The sequence below is a fragment of the Podarcis cretensis genome (genome assembly GCF_951804945.1).
Source record: "Podarcis cretensis genome assembly, chromosome: 7".
Classification (NCBI taxonomy): Eukaryota; Metazoa; Chordata; class Lepidosauria; order Squamata; family Lacertidae; genus Podarcis; species Podarcis cretensis.
The window spans coordinates 30,992,429-31,013,181 of NC_137176.1; the positions used below are offsets into that span (position 1 = coordinate 30,992,429).

Genomic DNA, 20,753 nt, shown 5'->3' on the forward strand with positions numbered 1-20,753 from the left:
GCTAGGTTGGCAGGCGCTGGGACCGAACGACGGGAGCGCACCCCGCCGCAGGGATTCGAACCGCCGACCTTTCGATCGGCAAGCCCTAGGTGCTGAGGCTTTTACCCACAGCGCCACCTGCGTCCCAAAATTCTTCCATATTCATCTTTAAATAAAAGTTTAGGTGACAGGCTCTCTTTTGCATATATCACCACCCCTCTCTTCTTTACTTCAGGTGCTTTATATAAAATATTTATTTAACAACACAAAATGTTTCCTCCTCTGTAAAACATTTGGTCATAGGATCTGGAAATGCTCACAGCTTAAATAAAAATGGTTCCTTTCTATAAATATTAACAGCTCAAATTGCCATGAATGCATAGCCATAATATTGCAATTAAATAAAAAATTGTGCCAGAAATTGGTGGCAATTTATTATAGGATTAGAATTGCAAATGGTAGTGACATATTCACTTTAATTTCTGCATTATCTTTTTCTTCTTTTGCTGTACACCAGCTGATTTTCCTTTCTTGAGGGTTTCTTGGCCATCACCCTCTGATGACTTATCACACTCAGCCCAACCAATTTTCTTTTTCTTTATCAATGGTTGCTCCTCTTCATGCGCTGAAACAAAATGAAGTTATCCATTGTTAAATTTAAAGATGTAATGCTTTAAATACACTGGAAAGTATTCAAGTGTGTCCTTCTACACATGGAAGGCTCTTTCTTCCAAGGGAGGCTTCCATGAACGGAAGGCAGAGAGAGACAATTTTCACAAATTTCTCCTGCAGCTACCCACATCCATTCCAAAGGTTCCCCTACTTCTCTAGAACTGCAGAGGAAAAGAGAAAACAGCCCCAAACACTGACTACTTACAGAAGCATCTTTGGGGCAAAGATGAATGGAGGGACAAACTGGAGTCAACTCTATATTTTACAAAATAACCAGTTTGGGTTTTTTTGTTGAATGTATGAACAACAACCTCCATGACCAGCCTTGTCTAAATAATAACTTGAATCAAACTGTCATTGGACTTGTGTGTTTTTCAACTCTGCAGAGCGAACTGGTTTGATGAGAGCCAAAATCACTTGTCCGCAAAACGTTGTAAACATACTTTATGTTTTAGGATCTGGTTAATATAGATTAACCCTTTTTTAAACAAGTCATTGCTGTATTACCTACAGCTGAAAACTTAACAGAAGTCCAGGAAAGCTTTATGATACCTTGAAAGGATGTTGCGGCTTCATTGGGGATCTTCTTGGTTTCTGAATCTCTTTTGTGCCAAACTGCTAAACAGGTAAGCCTGGCCTTAGTATTGACTTCACACAGCAATGACGGGGAATTATTAATCTGAAGGGAGGGGAAAGAAATGGTTAATGTAAATCCCAGAAACCATGTTGTTCTGTAGCAGCAATGGAGAAAACTCCAAGTGCTTAAGTCTTAATTCCTGGCATCTCTAGGTAGGACTGGGAGTGAATCCTGTCTGGAATTTTGGAAGAGCTGCTGCCAAGCAGTGCACCGTAGACCTTATTAAGCAAGATGGACTAATGATCTGACCATAAGGAAGCTTCCATGTGTTCCCATAGGTTGAATCTGCACCCTGTGAAACCAACAGCAAAATGACTCTTCAAATAAACAAACCAAGATAGGATGGGCACAATTTGGATGGCCAGATAAAAAAAAGAGAAGGGCTTACACCATTAATATTTGTATTGATGACGGAATTTCAGAAGATGTAGATTCCTGCTGAAATGCCCTCTTCTACACAACTCTTAAAGGTGTAAAAGCTGTGTCTTCTCTTTTCACTTGGCTGCCATAGGCACACCTGTAACGTAATCCTAGCTGTGTTTACTCAGAAGTACACTTCCCACTGACGTCACGGCTAGCTGAGATTGTGGCTATTAAACGCCAATGAAATACCGTATTTTTCGCCCTATAGGACGCACTTTTTCCCCTTCAAAAATGAAGGGGAAATGTGTGTGCGTCCTATGGGGCGAATACAGGCTTTCGCTGAAGCCTGGAAAGCGAGAGGCGTCGGTGCGCACCGACCCCTCTTGCTCTCCAGGCTTCACGAAGCCCTGCGCAACCCTCGCAGGGTTGCGCAGAGCTGCCTGCACTCCCGGGCAGTGCGCAGCTCTGTGCAACCTTCGGGAGCCCGGCGTGGCTTCGCCCGGGAGTGCAGGCAGCTCTGCGCAACCTTCGGGAGCCCGGCGCGGCTTCATGCCAGGCTCCGGAGGGTTGCGCAGAGCTGCCTGCACTCCCGGGCAGTGCTCAACTCTCTGCAACCTTCGGGAGCCCGGCGCAGCTCCGCGCCGCTGCCTGCACTCCGAAGCCTGGGGCGCACTAAAGAGCACTCCTGGGCTTTGCACAGCTCTCCGCAAGCCTGGAGAGACTGGCGCAGCTCCCTAGGCTTGCGGATAGCAGGCTGTTTTGGGGGCTGGGGTCGGGGGAAGTTCGGGCTTCCCCCCGCGCCAGCCCCGTGCCTGGGGGGGAAATAATTTTTTTTCTTTATTTCCACCCCCCCCCCAAAAAACTAGGTGCGTCCTATGGGGCGGTGCGTCCTATAGGGCGAAAAATACGGTAAATTAGGACTGCACTTCTTGGAATTTAGGATTCAACCATGAATGGTGCACTTAGCTTTGTAATATACAAACCTTCTCAAGATCGAGACTCCACATCTTAAGGTATCCATCGCTGGATGCAGTCACCAGAATATGCAAGCCTTCCATTTCAAAAGCGTAGATCTCTTTTACTCTATGGATCAATAGTTAGTATGAAATATCCCAATAAAATCGGTAAAAATTAAACAGCAGCAAGCACTAAGAAAACTGGCGATAGGACACAATTCAGCCCTATTTAACCACTTAAAGTGCTACTGGTTTAAACACATGCATTCTTCCATGTTAAAATCAGTAAAAAAAATTGAAGTGCTAAACTATGGCACATTCATAATGAAAATACAAAACAAGAACCCAAAGAGAAAAAATTAAAAACTGACTATTATATACTCCTAAAGGTTGAGCCAAAGCATGCATAATATCCTTTCTATTCTGTTTCAGAAATAAAATACCTTTTTTCATGAGCTTTAAATTCACAAAGGCACTTTTGAGATTCACAATTAAATAACCGTACAAATTCTTCATCTCCTGCAATAGCAAGTATGGAATCCTGAAAGAAAAGGTGAAGAAAACATAAATCAGATTTAATTTATTTAAAATGCTTTACTTACTTTAACACTGCATTACTACTTACTGTAAGAAACTTTACTGAAGATATTCTCTTTTCTGCAACAATGGTGCCAGAAATAGAAGCAGTTTCAAGGTTGTATATATCCACTTTGTTAGCTATAACTACCACGTATACCTCACCACTGGGTGACCATTTAACAAGATGCGCATCTACGTTAAGAGGAAAAATGATACAGATTTTATAAAATATTAATTTCAAATAGACACCAAATAATCACTTTACTGCAAACAAAATAAGGAAATCTAAGATGGAATCTACACACATATAGAAAACATTCAGAAAATGGTTTTTTTAAAGTGTTTTTAAAAATACATATAATTTTCCATAAGGCTCACCATCACCATAAAGTGTCACATTGTATACTACACTTAAAACACATTTAAAATGTTTTATTTGCAGCTGTAAACAGTGGTACCTTGGTCTGCAACCGTTTTGGATTACAACCATGTCAAACCCAGAAGTGTGTGTCCCTTTTTTTGGATTACAACCCATTTTTTTGGAGGCCCCATTGGCGAAAGTGCGCCTTGGGTTACAACCTGTTTCGGTTTACATCCAGACCTCCGGAATGGATTATGGTTGTTAAGCAAGGTAGCACTGTAGCTGAGTCCTAATACTGAATGTTATCAGCAATCTAAGCCAAATAGAGAAATGAAACATCTTGGACATTGTTAAGCTACTGACCCCCCTCCTAGTTCCCTTCTGAATATTGCTAGAACATCTCTTTTAGACAAAGATTCTTTTCAAATGTGATGCTCTACAAATACTTATTCACAGTACGAAACATTACATATGTAAAATTTTTGCCTTGTTTTTACGTCTTTTAAAAGAATGTTGGCTATAAAGATATAAAAAAAGGCAAATATATTAGTTATCTATAAACCAAAATTTCCTTAATGATTCTGCTTTGGAAAACATGTAGCCAGTGGTGTTCCTTGTGTTCAAGGAAGGCTCTCATCCAGCAGAGGCTTCTGTCAAGGAGATGATTTCCTGCAGGACCCCATTTCATCTCCCATGCTGTCTGAAGGATCCTAAGACCTTCTGGAGATTTAGGTGGTGTGCTGGGGAGCATGGTTTAACTATTTTGGCTTCATAGATGCCACCAGTGCAAAGACATTAGAAGCACTCCTAACAGAAAAACCAAATCCTAGCTATGCTGAAGGGAAAGAGGCATGAAGCAAGAAAGACTGCTTGGAGGCACTCAACAGGTAACTCCAGAATATAGGAGACTAAGAACTTGAGAGCCATTAACATAGATTGATAGGGGCTTTGAAGGGCTCAGAGGAGAGATAGGACTCAGGATGGGAATGATGTTTCTGTCAGGAACAATTGCCCGTGAGAAGGCTGGTGACTTATAATAGCGTTCAATGTGATCTTGAGGCAATGGAGTTTATGAGGCAATGGGGACATTGAAACATTTTTGTAATAAATAGAGATTCTCAGAGTTTTCAGGGCTGTATCACAAATCCAAGGACACAATAACTGTGGACTCTGAACTAAAAAATGAGACACACATGGTATTTGGCAATGCACGAACATTTCTATAATTACAGAATACGACAAAATGCAAAGGGGATATACTCACTTTGTTTTATATTTTTTATGAATGCAGATCTTCCTTCTACAAGGTTCCATGTTCTGAAAAACAAGATGCTTAATAAACATATTTTGGAGGGAAGAATTAACTAGTTTTAAAAAATGAACAATTTAATGTTTTTTCCCCCTCTGGGACTTCTTTTTGAATTTGTATCACTTGTTAATTGCTTTGAGTTTACAAAAAAGAAGAATCTAAAGTTTTAAATAAAACTAAAATGAATGTTTATGAAGTGGCAACCTTCCGACTCACCTTAACGTCTTGTCTGTTCCTACTGACAAAGCTAACTTCCCAGAAGGATGAATAGAAAAAGATGTCACATGTCCCCTGATAAAAGAGGAAATGAAAGTCAAGATTCATTACTCCCGCCAACTCACTAGCAATAATAATTAAATGTTGCCCATGAATTAAGGCCGTCTTTTGCATCCTGCCATTAGGGTTATATTTGTGGGGGTGACGTGCGGGAAGATCTTTTCTGTAGTGGCACCCTGGCTTTTGAACCCCCTGCCCCCTGCAATCCAGTTGGCAATTTCACTGTTATTCAAGTAGCGGCTTAAAACATGGCATGACTTCACAGGCTTCTGAAAACTAATGCTAACTATCAGCTGAGAGATGGTGGATATATTGTGTTTTTATATATATTATTGGGGGGGGTGTTATATATTGATATTATTATTTTTAGTTTGACTGTTATCCACCCTGAGATCTTTTTGATTAAGAGTGAGATATAAACAGCTTAAAAAACAACAAGAAGCTCCCAACTCTGATGTATCCAGATTCTACAACCTTGGGAAATAGTATCAATGACAGTTCAGACTAGAGCAGGGACTGTCAACCTGGTCCCTAGCGCCCACTAGTGGGCGTTTCAGGACTCTAGGTGGGCGGTAGGGGGTTCTAAAGCACAAACTGAATCCTTCCATCGAGCACTGGTGGGCAGTAAGGAAATCTTCCCATCAAGAAAGATGCATTAGTGGGTCATAGGTATAAAAAGGTTGACTACCCCTGGAGCATCCTCAGTTGTTACACTTCAGTGGAGTACTTGAACTCCCTAATTGAAAAACCTGCCCCAACCTGACCCTACTGCGTTTTCTTAGTTGTTTAGGTGAGTTTGGGAGCAGTAACAAACTTAGGCTGTCTTGGTTGTTGCTTGATTCTGATACTATTTTTCTGATAACAATTGTTTCATAACGATATTTTACAACTGTTTTATGCTGCATTCTCTGCTTACCGCACACGTGTGATAAATATATAGGCTTTTAAACAGCTTCAAGAAACCCTCCAGAACAGCATGGGATGTAGTTTCTGCAAGGTGTTCCTATCCAATTTCCACCACCCACCATAGCCATTTTGGATTCTCTGGAAGAGTTGTTTTGGAATGGTTGCAGGGGAAGAGAGCATAAGAAAGCTTCTCATGCAACTCTGAAATTAAGCCATACACTTTTTTAAAAAAGAAGAAGAAAACAATACTTACTTGTGTGCCTTAATGGACTTTAAGCACTCCCATCTTTTTGTGTTCCAAATGCATATTAAACCGTCCTCAGCTCCACTCAATAAATGTGAACTTCCATAGAATTCCAAGCAGGTTACAGTGCCTGAAAATCCATGCAAATCAGTTACATTTAATGTATTTTGAACTAAAACATGTCTTCTACATTTCAAAATGATAATTTTGCAGCGTAGCAGATTTAGATATGCCCCGCAAAACTGCACATGCTAAACTATGTTTGGAAGCTTATGGCTCTCATTTGGTGTATAGGAACCCTGCAGTTCTCAGTACCACTTTGAATTTGAGTCCACTGAAATCCATGAAAATTATTTCTGTGTATGCTGCTTTGAATTGGAAACAAACCCTTCAAATAATGTTGGCATGTGCATTTTACCATGTGCTGGATTAAAGGCTGTGCCCTTGATCCAGAATCCCACAGGCACTTCAACATGCACATGGGGCACCTGCTGGAGCTGGCTTCCCTTTTTATTAATGCTACAGAAGTGAATCAGGAGGCCTTTATGCTTGCAATCTTTCATGCAAGTAGCCTCTGAATCAGGGCAAATATTTGTAAGCCTCTTCATATATTTCTGTACTTAAGTCCTGCTCAGAACCAACTCCCACTAATACATATCTCACTCCCAATCCATGCAACTAATACAAGAATGATAAGCCCCTTACCATTGTGTTGCATCAGTGCCCCATGTTCTACTTTCTTTTTCATGTCGTAGATTTGTATGGTTTCATCCTTGCTGCCAGTGACTGCATATCTGTCATTCACAGCTACTGCGGACAGTGAAGCAGTGTGAGCATGGTGGGTGAAATCAGGAAGAGTTGACCAGTTCTGAAGATGAAACATAAAAGAACAATTATTATTTGCTAATGATATCGCAATTTTTAAAACAGAAAAAGGGAACTAATCTTCAGAGGGCCTGATGCAGCTAATCATATTCATCAACAAGTTCCATGAAAGCAATGGAATTATAGGAGTGACTGTCATAGTTCTAAAAGGAACTTAGCTAGGATGAACTGTGTGGGGATCAAGACCAGAATGTGTACAGGGGCACACAAAACATTCCATGTTCAATCAAGGAGATATCTGGTCAGTTGAGGAACCATCATACAGAATTTGTTAAAATCGAAATTTGTCACAATCTCTACCTCACAGACATGTGAGGATAGATGGGGATGCCGCCTTTAGCTCCTTTACTTGGAGGAAAGTGGGGTATAATCAGACCCTCCAAGTGTCCCTGTTTTTTCAGGGACAGTCCTGGATTTACAGAAACCATCCCGGTTTCTGATTTGATCCTGGAATGTCCTGCTTTTCCTTAGGATGTCTCTGTTTTCATTGGAGAAATGTTGGATGGTATGGAGTTATCAAGACCCGTGAGCTATCTGAAGGTTGTAGAGGTAGGTTTTTAAATATTTAGTATTTTATTTTGTTCCTATAGATGTTGGAAGCCACCCAGAATAGCTGTGGCAGCCCAGTCAGATGGGCGGGGTATAAACAACAACAACAACAACAACAGAATAGGACGTCCCTAAATGTTGGAGGATATGATAGCTCAGCCGGTAGAGCACGAAGCTGTTAAGCTCAGGGTCGTGGGTTCGAATCTCACGTCGGGTAGAAGTATTCTTGCACTGCAAGGGGGTTGGACTAGATGACCCTCGTGGTTCCTCCCATGAGCGGGAGGAAGACGCCCTTTCATCGCCATCACCGTGGCAACATTCGAACCCACAAGGGCGGAGCTGCGCGCGGCCAACGCCGCGAAGGCTTATGGGAAGGAAGCCTTTGAGCAAGACGAGGCGAGCCAGCAAAGCTCCCCCGTGACCCTCGTGCGCGTCGCATCTCGCGTGGCGTTCGTCGCGCATGCGGCCCTCGTGCCGTAAGTGCACAGTGCGCCACTTTTTGCTCTTTCCAACCCCCCCCCGCTTTCGTTTCGTTTTTTTAAATACAGTTCTTACCTCGTCCGGCCGTATAGCGAACCCGAAGAGCACCTGTTCGTAGCAGCCCCCTAACAGCTCCATTTTTCAGCCTTTCGGCGGCGCCTAATGACGCGGGGGTCCTTAATAGCCGTGCGGCGTGGGGTTGTCCTTTTCTCCCGCCTGATCAGGAGCCGGAAGACTGTGCCAGCCGCGTGCGCTGCGGCCCTCACTGACTGGCGCTTCCCGTACGACTTCCTCGTATGGGGGGGCGGGAAGAGCGGCCGGAAGTAAAACAAACAGGCAGTCACCGGGGCAGCCTTGGGCGGAAGTCGTCGGGAGGAGAAGGAAGAAGGCGGGGCGGCGGCGGAAGGGAGCGTTGCGACATCCGAACTCCTCGTTATGGCGGCTCTCAGGAAGGCCGGAGACGTTAGTATCGGAGGGGCTGAGGGAGCGCGGGTGGCGCTGGCGGGTGGCGAACAGGTGCTTCTCATTCCTTAACGGCCTCCCTCCGGCGCTTCTGGGGGTCGTTTTCAGGCTCCCCCGGCTCTTCTGGTGGAGTTTCTCCAGCCCCGCCCCTGCGAGGGAGGCCTCGGCGCGTGCAGGAGGCGCTTTCGCCCGCCCGCCCGCTCGCTGGCTGTCGGGTTGCCCCCTCGCAAGGCTGCTCAGTCCTCCTGGGCGCGCTTAGTCTCGGCTGTGCGGCTTACGACAGACACCTGAACCTAGGAGGTTTCTGCAAAGGCTCAGCCCAAGGCTTTCGTTTTAGACGTAGCCCGGTTGCACCGTTAAGCGTCGCTAGGGGAAAGTGAGCCGCGTTGGATTAATGGGACTTAAAAACCCGCAACAGGCGGGTCTAGAATTGAAATGTAAAGCACACCCCCCCTCAAGGGAGACAGAGACGCCTTCTAGATAGTCGGATATATTTTGCTAAACATACAGTTCTAGGCGAAATCAAATTTTCAGTTGAAAAACGAAGGACCTGGTAAGGTGGTTTTTTGTTTTTTTTAAAAAATCACAGTACCTTATTACACAGGCATATTTCTATTGGGAAACAACTTTTTGCCGCCGCCGCCCCCCCCCCGCTTGAACATCTGTTACAGAAAATGCGGGTACTACTTTATTTTGGATTTTTCAGATTTGAAAGTGTCTTTTTCAGAAATTATTTTCTGTTTTATATTTTGCCCAAACTACTAGGGTGAAATCAAAATCTGTTAAACTCTTTATGAGTGTTTTTCACCTTCCTCCATGTGCCCCCTCAAATCGTGCTCTGAAATTAAACCATGGAATTAAGTTCCTGCAGCCTATTGTGATGGCCACCAACCTGGATGCCTTTAAGAGAGGATTAGACAATTCATGGAGGGATAAGGCTATCAATAGCAACGAACCAAATTAGCTTTGTTCTTTTTCACCTGTCAGTGGCAGTTCTGCGAATTGTTGTGCTCAGGTCCTGCTTTCAGGCTTCCCATGAACACCTGACTGTTCTCTGTAAGGACAGAATGCTGAACTAAGTGATCATTTGGCCTGATCCAACAGGGTTTTTATTTTCTTATGAGAGGAAAGTGAAGTTCTGTTGCATTAACAGAAATTAATCTCACTCATGTGCAGATATAATGGGATGCAACACTTGGGGTTTCTCACTTACCTAGGGAATGTATTATTCTAAAAATTTATGTAAATACATGCTATGAACATGATCCTTGAGTGTAAGAATTATGTGGTGTGCTTTGTGTTTGGAAAAGTATCACGGAAACAAGTTTTGATGATTTCATTGAGACTTATCCAGTTTAGTATACTCTCACCAAAGATTTGTAATATCAGTACAAAACAGCAAAAAGGCTCCCAGTTCTCCCTTCGGTCAAAATAAGTCCTATTGCTATGAAACTGTTATCATGTGTCTCTAATTCTTTCTTTCCTTGTATTGTAGTGAAAACATAGGTTTAGCAATCGTGGAGGAAGAAAGTACCAAAAATAGTTGTGAATTCATAAGATACTTGGAACCCGAAATACATTGGATGACACCTTACTTTGGTACTCTCCATCTTCTGCGTCCAGAGTTATTTTTATTTGGCAGTTTGTGTAGTAGACACTGACTGGTAAGTTGAAATTATTCAGCTTGAAGAACTAGTTGTAGAACATGTTATTTGCATGTCTTTAAAGATGTTATGTCTGTCAGCAATCTTGTAAGTAGAGCAATATATTAGCTTCCTGAATGCATATTTTACATTACAATTTTGCATTGCTAATCTACAGATTTGATGTGCTCTTGTACCTTGGGAACAAAGTTACCGTTACAGTTTGACATAGAATATAGTAATTCTGGGCGGCATCTATAGGAGTATAGCATCTAGATCAAGGGAAGTAATAGTGCCACTGTATTCTGCTCTGGTCAGACGTCACCTGGAGTACTGTGTCCAGTTCTGGGCACCACAGTTCAAGAAGGACACTGACAAACTGGAACGTGTCCAGAGGAGGGCAACCAAAATGGTCAAAGGCCTGGAAACGATGCCTTATGAGGAAAGGCTAAGGGAGCTGGGCATGTTTAGCCTGGAGAAGAGGAAGTTAAGGGGTGATATGATAGCCATGTTCAAATATATAAAAGGATGTCACATAGAGGAGGGAGAAAGGTTGTTTTCTGCTGCTCCAGAGAAGCGGACACGGAGCAATGGCTCCAAACTACAAGAAAGAAGATTCCACCTAAACATTAGGAAGAACTTCCTGACAGTAAGAGCTGTTCGACAGTGGAATTTGCTGCCAAGGAGTGTGGTGGAGTCTCCTTCTTTGGAGGTCTTTAAGCAGAGGCTTGACAACCATATGTCAGGAGTGCTCTGATGGTGTTTCCTGCTTGGCAGGGGGTTGGACTCGATGGCCCTTGTGGTCTCTTCCAACTCTATGATTCTATGATAGTCCTTCCAAACTAATTTTGTCTTAATGTAGACGCTGCACATAAAGGGATAATTTATAACTATATTGCTTTGGTTAATTTGGTAAACACAGCATTTTAAAAAGATAAAGTGCACTGCATACCCTAAAAAAGGGGCATGTATTTTTCTTTAATTTTCAGGTTGGGAGGAGACTATACCCATGTAGAGTTGCATTCATCTTGAAGCAACAAGTTTGCATCTTAGGGATGCTTCTTAATCTGATACTTCTGTTAGACACTCGTAGGTTTGGTGGGTTTTCTCTAACTAGTATACTAGCTGTGTCCTCACCAGGAAAAGTCAAACTAGGCCTCATTCATGATTTTGTATTTTATTAATTGTAGTTTTATTATGAGTTTCCTTAAATACACTATAGTGTTGAAAATTGGTAGAGAAATTATTAATTTCATAAAATTAATAAACCTTAAGTGTTGTGGTAAACTACTCATTTCAAAAAAAGTATACTCTTCCATCAAATTGTTTTTCAATGTCAAGGCCAAGATATACAAAATCTAAACAAATTGGGTGATATTCTAACAGTGTCCATCTGCCAGAAAAATTAGCTTCCACTTTCCAGTGTGACTTCGTCCACTCCTCCCTGTTCACGTGTCTGGAAAATCTGTTCCAGAAGGTTGATGAACTTGGATTTGAATTTCACCTGTACCTACTATTCTTCTTGGTCACTGTTATATTCCTCAAGGAAGGAATTCCACAAAATCTAAGTGGTCATTAGGTTACATTTGCAGCAGTCCTGCAATTAAAGGCAGATTATTTTTCATTTAAAAAAACCTTACACATTTCTTTTCTTTTTTTATAGAAAACAGAGCACCGAAACAGCAGCCGCAGCGTATTTTTCTTCTGAAGATAATTTTTAACAATGGCTAGCCAGGTAAGACCATTTTATGAGAATGACACCACATTCATAGCTCCTTAGGGGAAGACATTAGCCATGGTCAGAGCCATTGGCAAATGTCAAACTTAAGCAAGGATTTCTGGGGGAGGAGTGGCGGTGGTGGTGGGTTTTAGCCCTATGCTTTCCTCAGATGAATTTCTGACAGATTGTTCTCCCCTGCTGTGGAATCCTTAATCACGTCAACTGAAGCAGCTTGGGGGCAGAACAAGGAGATTTGCTTTCTGCACTGTTGCACAGTGAGATCTTGTGGTGGGACTTTCCTATAACACACACTATTTAGGATGCCTGAACTGGTGCGCTAGAAGTGAAATGATACCATCCATGTAAGTAAACCTTAAATGAAAATGTTTAATCTCTATCCCGATGGTGAGGGATGGTGAGGGATATTGCCTTTGTTATCTGGTCGACTGCCGCCTCCTTCCCTTTTCCTTCCCATATAACTGCCTCTGCTGGTTTCTTTTTTTGGATGTGGCATTTTTTTTCACTTGCATGTTGCTAGTGTAAAAACTTGACGTAAGCTCCTTTGGCTGCGCTTTAGATTCAGTCTGCCCCAGACAGTTGCCCTGAGATAGTGGCCAATACCTGGCAGTGTTGATCAATATCTCAGAGAAGAGCCCAAGACCCCTTTTAGGTTAAAAATAATAATTGGTGACCTGGCCCTGCATCTCATACACTGGACCTCTTCCTGCTGTAGCGTCTCTGGGCAAGTCTTGGAGAGATCTAAAGCAGGGTCCTGTTGTAAAAGCAAGTCTTAAATTTCATGCTTGGTCAGCCTCTAATGGTTAACTTTTTTTTTTAAATTAAGGAAACCGAGGGGAGTCAAAATGTTGGCGTGAAAAGCAGTTACTCCTATAGCCAGCTTGACCAAGTCAGGGGAATATGGCTTTTCATACAATCCTTTGGCTCTGTTATTTTTGCCAGGCATTTTCCCCAGAGGCTGCTTTCCCTCATGGGAGGCGGAGGGAGAGATGGGACCCCAGGCTTCTGTCAAGGGAAAGGTGAATATGGGGAAATCACCAAGGTGGTGATCGGGAGAGGGAGGGAGGCATTTAATTGAGATGAAATACTGTATAACTGTTTTTCATTCTAGCAGGATACAGTGGGAAAGGCCAAAAAAGAAAGCCTGCCTCTGTGGTGGAGATCCCCCCACAAAAAACGGAAGAAAAAGAGTAAAGCAAGAGCAGGAAGACCAGATTTTACTAGTATTCCAAGCAGGTGAAGAAACCTTGAAACTGACAAGAAAAAAGCCGGCTCTTGTCCATATAATAATATTTAAATCAAATAGCACGAAATTAACAAAAAAAACCTCATTAGGCTGTTCTGAAAAAAAATATTTTGTAAAGTTAAATAAAGAAATAAGCCAGTTTTAATGGAGCTGTTTATTTAGTAGCTTTCAAAGGCCCAGTGGATATGAACTTGTAATTAAAGTGAAACAAGTTAAAAGGCTTCAGGCAACGGTTCCAAGACTATCGGGAGAATTCTGTGTTCAGCATGAAAGCTGATACGTCTGATGGTAGACATCCAGAATATACACAAGTATTGTACCCTGTTGGTTTGTTCCCTGCTTCTCAAAAGGTTTTCTAATTATGCTTTCTCAGTGTCATTTGAGATCTGCTTTATCTTTTGTACCATGTTTACCTTTTGATGCTTAAGGTTTTACCATGTACTGTATTCATCTTGGAGGGCCCATGTTGAATAAAATCACAACAGCCATCTCAATGACTAGAAAGGCAGTAAACGTACCTTGGCACTACAAAGCATTAATAGCATTACACTTTGGATATAAATTTGAAGCCCGCCTCACTGCGGGATATAGACAAGCCCCATTCATTTCCACAAATTCAGTTTTATTTTTAATGAGGTCATAGAACAAGAGAGAATCTGGTCTGTAATTAGAGCCAAACTACATTATGATAGTATTGTCCACAGTTAGTTAAATACTTGCAACTGGTGTCCATTTGTCAGGATAACTATCTATAAAGCTACTTGAAGGTTCTTTCATACTTAGCTTTTGACTAATATATGTAGGTACGATATATGTAGAGTGTCTTGGCATTCTCTGATAAATATTGCTGGAAAAAGGGCTGCACAATTTTTTTTAGAATATGCCCCACTTGCTCAAAGCAACTCATGCTGAATATTACAGCATTTGGGGGAGTTGTTTGCCTGATCCATGCTCGCTAATGTTTATGATATTTCCGTCATGTTCATTCTCCCTATTTCTTGCTTCAGTTTAACCATTCTAAACTGGGAATATAAATGTAGAGTTTAGGATTAGAGTTCTAGAGCTAGAAGAAGCAGAATCATAGGTCCATCTTTTTGCTGCTTATGCAAGATTTCCTAGATATCAGCCCTCTTTACATATTACCCAGCTAGAGAACATGAAAGGTGCTTGCAGAGCAGAAGGCTCCAAATGATTCAAGCCACAGCTATGGGAGAAGGCAACAGTAATAACAAAATAGATAAAATTAATAACTAGTTCGAGCTGCAGAAAAACTTGCTTAATTTTAGTTCTTTTCTGCATCAGTTGAATATGTGCCTCTGCTTGGCCATATAAGTTGAATCACATTATTTTGTAAGCTTGATGTCTCTTGATGGAGTTGAGGTAACAGTGAAGAAAATAAAGGGCTGGATTTAATTGCCCCTTCTGGTAGTGGAAGCCAGTGCAAGGACTCCCATTAGTGTAACATGGCTGCTCTCCCGTGCCTTCCCTAAATCCTCTCTGGAGGGTCTGGAGAACCCCCAGAACAGCACACGGCAGGAGGATAGTGTAGCTTGCCCAACAAAACACATATAAATGCTTGTGCTGACAACATTCTGTTTGGTGCTAGAGTGAATTTCACCCAAAATATTGACTATTTTCTCTCATGGACGCTAGCAGGGTTGCTTTGGACTAAGCTTTGAGAACTGCTATCTTGACTCCATAAGCAGAGAAGGCTAATAAAAACCCACAAGCTGCTTAAAAGTACTGATTAACTTTATTTTGGAGGAGGCAATTGTCCTCTTTCATGGATTTAATATTTTTCACTTGGGTGGTTTGGAAAGATGGTTGTGCTGGGGGAGCAGCCTCTCGGACAGTTTGGTCTGAAGCAGAGTTTCAGAAAAATGGTTTGAGGATTGTTGCTCAGACATGATCAAGATAATTGCTTCTGTGCATGGTGCCCGTGAATGCACCATGGACAAGGACAAACAAGTATTGGCTGGATCAATCCTAGGTAGGTATTTGAGTGGCATACACTCTGGAAAGTAACCTAGTGGATACAGGGCCCTGAGGCTTTTACTGCAAGACGACTAATTGTATTTTTTCTTTCAATTTCTTACAGGCCAGAATTTCCAAGGCAAGAATTTGTTAGGCCAGAATTTACAAGGCCAGAATTTGCAATATTTGTAGGAGAGTTAACTCCCGAGGTGGATGATTTCTTGCTCTATGACTACTTTTTCAAAAGGTATCCATCTTCTGTAGACTGCAAAGTGGCCACAGATCTGCTGGGATATTCCAGGTAACTTATTACAGAACAAAAAGCATTGGTGGTAAGAAACCGTGTACAACTGGGGCGCTCAAAAGTTTTACGTAGTGAGCTCTGCACATCAAGAAACAAATGTGGATTCTCCAGTAAGAAGAGAGAAGATAGACTAATGGTGTTCAGTTTTCTCATAGTGTGAACCTGGTATCTCAATCGAAAAGTAGCATGTTTGGGAGGGAAATTCAGAGCTGCAGTGCTTAGTGACTGCTTACACTTACACAGAGAGGTCTGCTGTAGTTTGAGAAACCTGATAGGATCCAGATTTAATACGTCATGGCTCTATATGATCATGTAACAAACGAGAGTAGTTTCTTGACCTATTTATGAAGTTGCATATCTTAAGTGCACATGTTGCATTTAATAAGGAAAGGAAGATAACATTAATCAAAATCAAGTGTAAGGAGAATGGTAAGATGTCTCCAGTTTACAGGTAGCAAAGAGAAGTAGTCTGCAGCTAACATTTTTTGGAATGGAATTTATTTGACTGACCATTGGAAATCAAGGAGTCCACCAGTGATGCAGTAACAAAATTTTTGGGTGTCATTTCATGACCAGTGACTTACTTAGATAATATTGAACTTAGTAAGCATGAAGATCCTATGAAAAAACATGATTGTTAAAGGCTAAGTAATTTCAGTTTATCCTGGTGTTAGGGTTTGATAAAATTTGAAAGAAATAGCATTCTGATTTCGTCAAACCCTAACACCCTAACAAATCATTCTGAAAAAGATTCCTGGGGGGATATCCCAGAAGAGTGGTCAGAACACCCACGGGAAAGAAATGGTAAACTTGATGAGTTGCAGCACTAAATTGCTGAATTGAATATTAATAGAATGTTTTCTGTTTCTTTGCGAGTGTTAGAACATGTACTAAAATGTGTATTAAAACTATTTAGGGGTTATGGCTTTGTCCGATTTTCTGAAGAAGGTGATATGATGAGAGCATTGCAAGATTGTCAGAATGCGCCTGGTTTAGGTGGAAAACGAATCCGATTGACTTTAGGAATTTCTAAAAGGTATCTCATGAATTTTACTAATCTTTTACAAACACATCATTTGCATATGATTACTTTGGAGCCTAGGGTTATTTTTGTTTTGTTTTTGCATAATTGTCAACATCTTTGTGCTTTTCTTTCTAATAATCGGCATAATTATTACCACATAAACAGGCCATGATTCTTTCTTCTTCTTCTTCTTCTTGAAGTATTTTCAGGGTTTCCGCTTGCACAATAGGACGTTCCCCCGTTTTCTCCCTCTGTGTACACCATGCACCTTCCCCAAATCTGTTCCTGTAAGTTGGAGGAACCCCAGTACAAATTGGGGGCATGGGGAATTAGGAGGGAGAGAATGTTCCATTGCGCTAGGAAAAATCCTTGAACAGGTGGAAGGAGAGACCTAGCACTATGATTCGACCCTGTATTCAGGTTAACTTTTTCTAGGGAATGTGGTTTTTGCTAGACTTTTTGCTAGACTTTCCATGGCATGATTGGTTTTCTTTCATGCTTTAGATAACGTGTACTCTTTTTTTTTTTTTTTTTTTTTTTGCCTTGTGTTTTAGATTGAAAGCAGAATTTCAGCGGTACCAGCCCTATAGTTATAATGATTATTATCAAGACTATCAAAACTACTATCGCCAGTATAATTATGAGAGAAATGAACGCTTTGATCGATACGAACGTCCTGACCGTTTTGAACGAGGTAACCGTTTTGGGGACCGTTTTCCTGAACGTTACCCTGAACAATTTGGGGACCGTTTTCCTGAACGTTATGCTGAGCGCTTTGGTTCCCGTTTTGCCGACCGCTACGGTGACTACCCTGAATATGGAGAATATAATGCTGAATATGGAGATTATAATGCTGAATATAATGACTACAACTACAGCTATGCATCTTACGAAAGGATGCAACCGAGTGGAAATATGGGACAGCAAGCTATGAATCCAGCTGTATTTCAGGTATCCACTTGAGCATACTTACATGCTTTTTTACAAGGTCATTGGTAGAAATAATGGCTATATGGCTGTTGGGTGCTTTTAAACACCTGTCAACACAATGGTACCTCTGGATGCAAATGGGATCTGTTCCGGAGCCCTGTTTGCATCCTGAGCAGAACGCAACTCATGTCTGCACGTGTGTGGGTCGCAATTCGCCGCTTCTGCGCGTGCACGTGACGTCATTTTGAGTGTCTGCGCATGCACGAGCGGTGAAACCCGGAAGTAACTTCCGGATCGCCATGGAATGCAACCTGAAAACTCTCAACCTGAAGCATATTTAACCCGAGGTATGATTGTAATTGTAAACTTGTGCTGTTTTAAGACACACACAGTGAGAGGGCTGGCTGAACTAGGTCTAGGCTTTAAGAACTTTTGTAACCAATCGTATAGATGTTTACTATGAAATACTGTCCAGTTCAGTGAGACTTGGTCCCAAGCCATATAGGATTATAGCTATACTGTATTCATGGATCATGTTTCTGTTTGATTCATTTCTTTAACTGATTGTCCTTATTTAACATGAGTAAGATTCAGACGAGACAAACCCTTGGAGTTTGTCCACCATTATACTGAAATGCAATAAACTCAAAATACAGCTCAGCTCAGTTGCATTAAATTACTAACTTTATGTGAGTTTAAGGTAAAAAGAGGGGTGGAGGAAGAAGCTGAGGATCAGGTTACAATGTTTATAGCAATTGTGCTTTAACGTTTCCTTTTTCAAAAATAGCAGATAGATGTTTTTCTTTAGAGAAATGATTCATGTTTTTCCTCCCCCAGGAGACCTCTACTATGGTTATGAATGACGATCTAATAACAGAAGGTAATTTTGATATTGTTAGTACATGCAAGTGGACTTTGATGCTCATCTTAGTTAGGCAAGATCCAACATTGTGTCAGCAGTTGCAATGGAATTCTTCTTCCTTATCTCCCTCGGCAGCCCCTGTACCCCAGGTCTGCTCCAGAGGGTCCCTCAACCCTCAAGCAGATTTCAGGGGTATGCAGGGGTGTGTGGAGGAAGGGTAAGTCTCACCGTAAGTGGAAATAACAATTGGATGTTGTCCCCCCCCTTTTTTTCATTCTGCAAATGTACTGCTCTCCAAAGAAAATATCTGAAATGTTGTTTTACAGCAGGGGTGGGAAACTCCCGTGAATCAAAGTAGTCCTTTAAGCCAGGGGTTGGCAAACTACGGTTCAGGGGCCAGATGCGGCCCCCCAGGCTCGTAAATCCAGCCCGCGGACCCTGCCGCCCACCCAGTCAATCCTTACGCACTGCAGACATCTTGCCGAGCGGGGACTGACTTCAGCAATGCTGGCATCGCTTCTGGGCGGGCGGCGACATGGGCGCAGCTTCGGATTTGCTGCAGGAAGTTCCTGCAGCCAGTCCGAAGCCTTGCCGCCTGCGCACAGAGGTAAACCCGGTGTGGCCATGGACAGAGAGGCCAGCGGGTGGCAGGTCTGGGCTGCACCATGGGCATCGTGATGGGCGCGTCATGAGGCTTCAGATGGAGCTTGGCACGCCTGCTGGCCCTGCACCTGGTGCCCAGCTTGGCGCTGCTGCTGGTGGCGCGCTCGGCAGCTGCGCTGGAGGGCGAGCTGCATGCCGCCTACCCAGCGCTCCGCATGTGTGGCCTGCCCACCGACCTGGCCTCGGACTACGGGCCACAATGCATGGTGCACACTGCCTGGGAGCTCCACAGAGACAGGCCGATGGAGCAGCTGCTGCTTGTCAACAACGCCGGTGAGCAGCCATTGCTGAGACGCGCTCCTGAGCGCGTGCAGAGTATGTTCTTCCTCTAGGTCCGGAGGCAGCTGCGGGACCGGCTTGCAGGGTATTTATATTTTTCAAAATACAGTCCGGCCCCCCACAAAGTCCAAGGGACAGTGGACTGGCCCCCTGATGAAAAAGTTTGCTGACCCCTGCTTTAGGCCCCTGGCCTTGGGAATTTCCCGGGCTGTGTACTGTCCTTGAGTGTTTTTTGCCTGATTGCAATGTGTCCTTGAACTGTGGTGATGTCTCTTGCTTATCTGGACACAGGATGGAGAGATGTGTGATGGGCATGGGAACCTCTGGCTTTTGCATAGCTGGAAAGTAGTGTACTGTAGTGTCATATTTGTTGCTCCATCGCCATTGTTTGCCTTTTGCCACGCTAGCACTATTTAGTCCCAGGGAGGTTATCCTTGAGGGAATGCAGCCCTCAGATGGAAACAGATTTCCCACTCCAGCATGATAAACACAATCCTTTGCATTCATCCTTTGAAATAAGTTTAACAGAGCTTGCTCCAGGTAAGTTTGTATAGCACTGCAGCCAAGCTTTGTTGGAAATTTACTGAATATGAGCATCATAAAAATAAGATTGCGTGCAGTGTAGAATTTTTCTCCAGCAATGTAGCTACTGCAGGATACAACATAATATGCAAATGTTGCATTCTTTATATAACTTTGTTTAAAAGTTTCCTGGTGTACATGTGGAAGCCCACTGCTATTTTAAAGATGACCTCTGAATTTTGTTCAGTGTCAAGAAAACCCTGTTTATCCCTTTTATGAGATAACATAACACAAATTACACAAAAGTCATTAATAACTAGAGAATCTGAAAATCAAACTCTTTAAAAATCATTTTATGGAGCTTTTGTTTTCCAAAGGCCCCCCCCCCCGGTGTATAGTAGCTGTTTTACTTGATTCCTTGCTCACTGATGTTTTGTTTGCTTAAACAGATCCACAGCTCAACATAGACGTTCACAGAATGAACAGAGAATTTATGGTGAGAAGTGAAGAACTCTTTGACACACTTATGAGCTGTCATTGGCAACCTCTGGATACGGTCACCTCTGAGATCCCTACTGCTTTCTAAAAGTGTCTTATGTTAACACCATAGCATGACTATTATGACCAAGGTGCTAAATTGACATTTCTTCAACATTACTTTGGATCCTAAGTTTTTAAGCACGGTGTTGGATTTTGTTTTGCTATGCTTTGATGGCCTTTGTCATTTTGTTCATCACTCGGTATCTTGAAATCATGTAAATATTCTGGAAATGTAAAGAGTTAGTCTAAAGATAGACTTGCTTATGTAAATAATAAAACTTTGTTTCTGCAAACATGTCAGTTGGAACCTGTCATTACCTTACTAAGTATGTGATCTAGTTTCCAAAATGTAGGGTTGGGGCTTCTGTGG

The 20,753-nt window shown here is 42.3% G+C and overlaps 2 protein-coding genes across 11 annotated transcripts; one reads left to right on the forward strand and one right to left on the reverse strand.

Moving 5' to 3' along the window:
• Nucleotides 1-215: 215 nt before the first annotated feature.
• Nucleotides 216-8,485, reverse strand: PAK1IP1 (PAK1 interacting protein 1). Its single transcript, XM_079983864.1, has 10 exons — nt 8,272-8,485; nt 6,988-7,150; nt 6,292-6,412; nt 5,073-5,147; nt 4,812-4,864; nt 3,233-3,378; nt 3,051-3,148; nt 2,635-2,734; nt 1,204-1,330; nt 216-604 (listed from the first exon to the last, which is right to left on the reverse strand). Exons 1-10 carry the CDS (start codon nt 8,332-8,334, stop codon nt 450-452), a joined length of 1,101 nt encoding a protein of 366 aa, XP_079839990.1. The 5' UTR covers nt 8,335-8,485; the 3' UTR covers nt 216-449.
• Nucleotides 8,486-8,523: 38 nt separating this feature from the next.
• LOC307220190 (tRNA selenocysteine 1-associated protein 1-like) lies at nt 8,524-20,676 on the forward strand. 10 transcript variants are annotated; one of them, XM_079983868.1, is made up of 10 exons: nt 8,524-8,658; nt 10,154-10,322; nt 11,965-12,383; nt 12,982-13,058; nt 13,151-13,275; nt 15,384-15,560; nt 16,480-16,599; nt 17,142-17,538; nt 18,355-18,397; nt 20,293-20,676. In XM_079983868.1, exons 4-10 carry the CDS (start codon nt 13,029-13,031, stop codon nt 20,427-20,429), a joined length of 1,029 nt encoding a protein of 342 aa, XP_079839994.1. In that variant the 5' UTR covers nt 8,524-8,658; nt 10,154-10,322; nt 11,965-12,383; nt 12,982-13,028; the 3' UTR covers nt 20,430-20,676. The 10 variants fall into 10 exon arrangements, with proteins under 10 accessions (XP_079839994.1, XP_079839997.1, XP_079839991.1 ...); XM_079983871.1 differs by having other exon boundaries at nt 13,154-13,275; XM_079983865.1 differs by having other exon boundaries at nt 11,965-13,058.
• Nucleotides 20,677-20,753: the final 77 nt, after the last annotated feature.

Coding starts and splice junctions, on each gene's coding strand:
- LOC307220190 (XM_079983865.1), top strand. CDS start 13,029: ATGGGACCCCAGGCTTCTGTCAAGGGAAAG. Junction 15,561..16,479: donor GATCTGCTGGGATATTCCAG/GTAACTTATTAC, acceptor AAAACTATTTAG/GGGTTATGGCTTTGTCCGAT. Junction 18,398..20,292: donor TGACGATCTAATAACAGAAG/GTAATTTTGATA, acceptor TTGCTTAAACAG/ATCCACAGCTCAACATAGAC.
- PAK1IP1 (XM_079983864.1), bottom strand. CDS start 8,334: ATGGAGCTGTTAGGGGGCTGCTACGAACAGGTGCTCTTCGGGTTCGCT. Junction 5,148..6,291: donor AAGTCCATTAAGGCACACAA/GTAAGTATTGTT, acceptor CTCTTTTATCAG/GGGACATGTGACATCTTTTT. Junction 2,735..3,050: donor TTTAAAGCTCATGAAAAAAG/GTATTTTATTTC, acceptor ATTGATCCATAG/AGTAAAAGAGATCTACGCTT.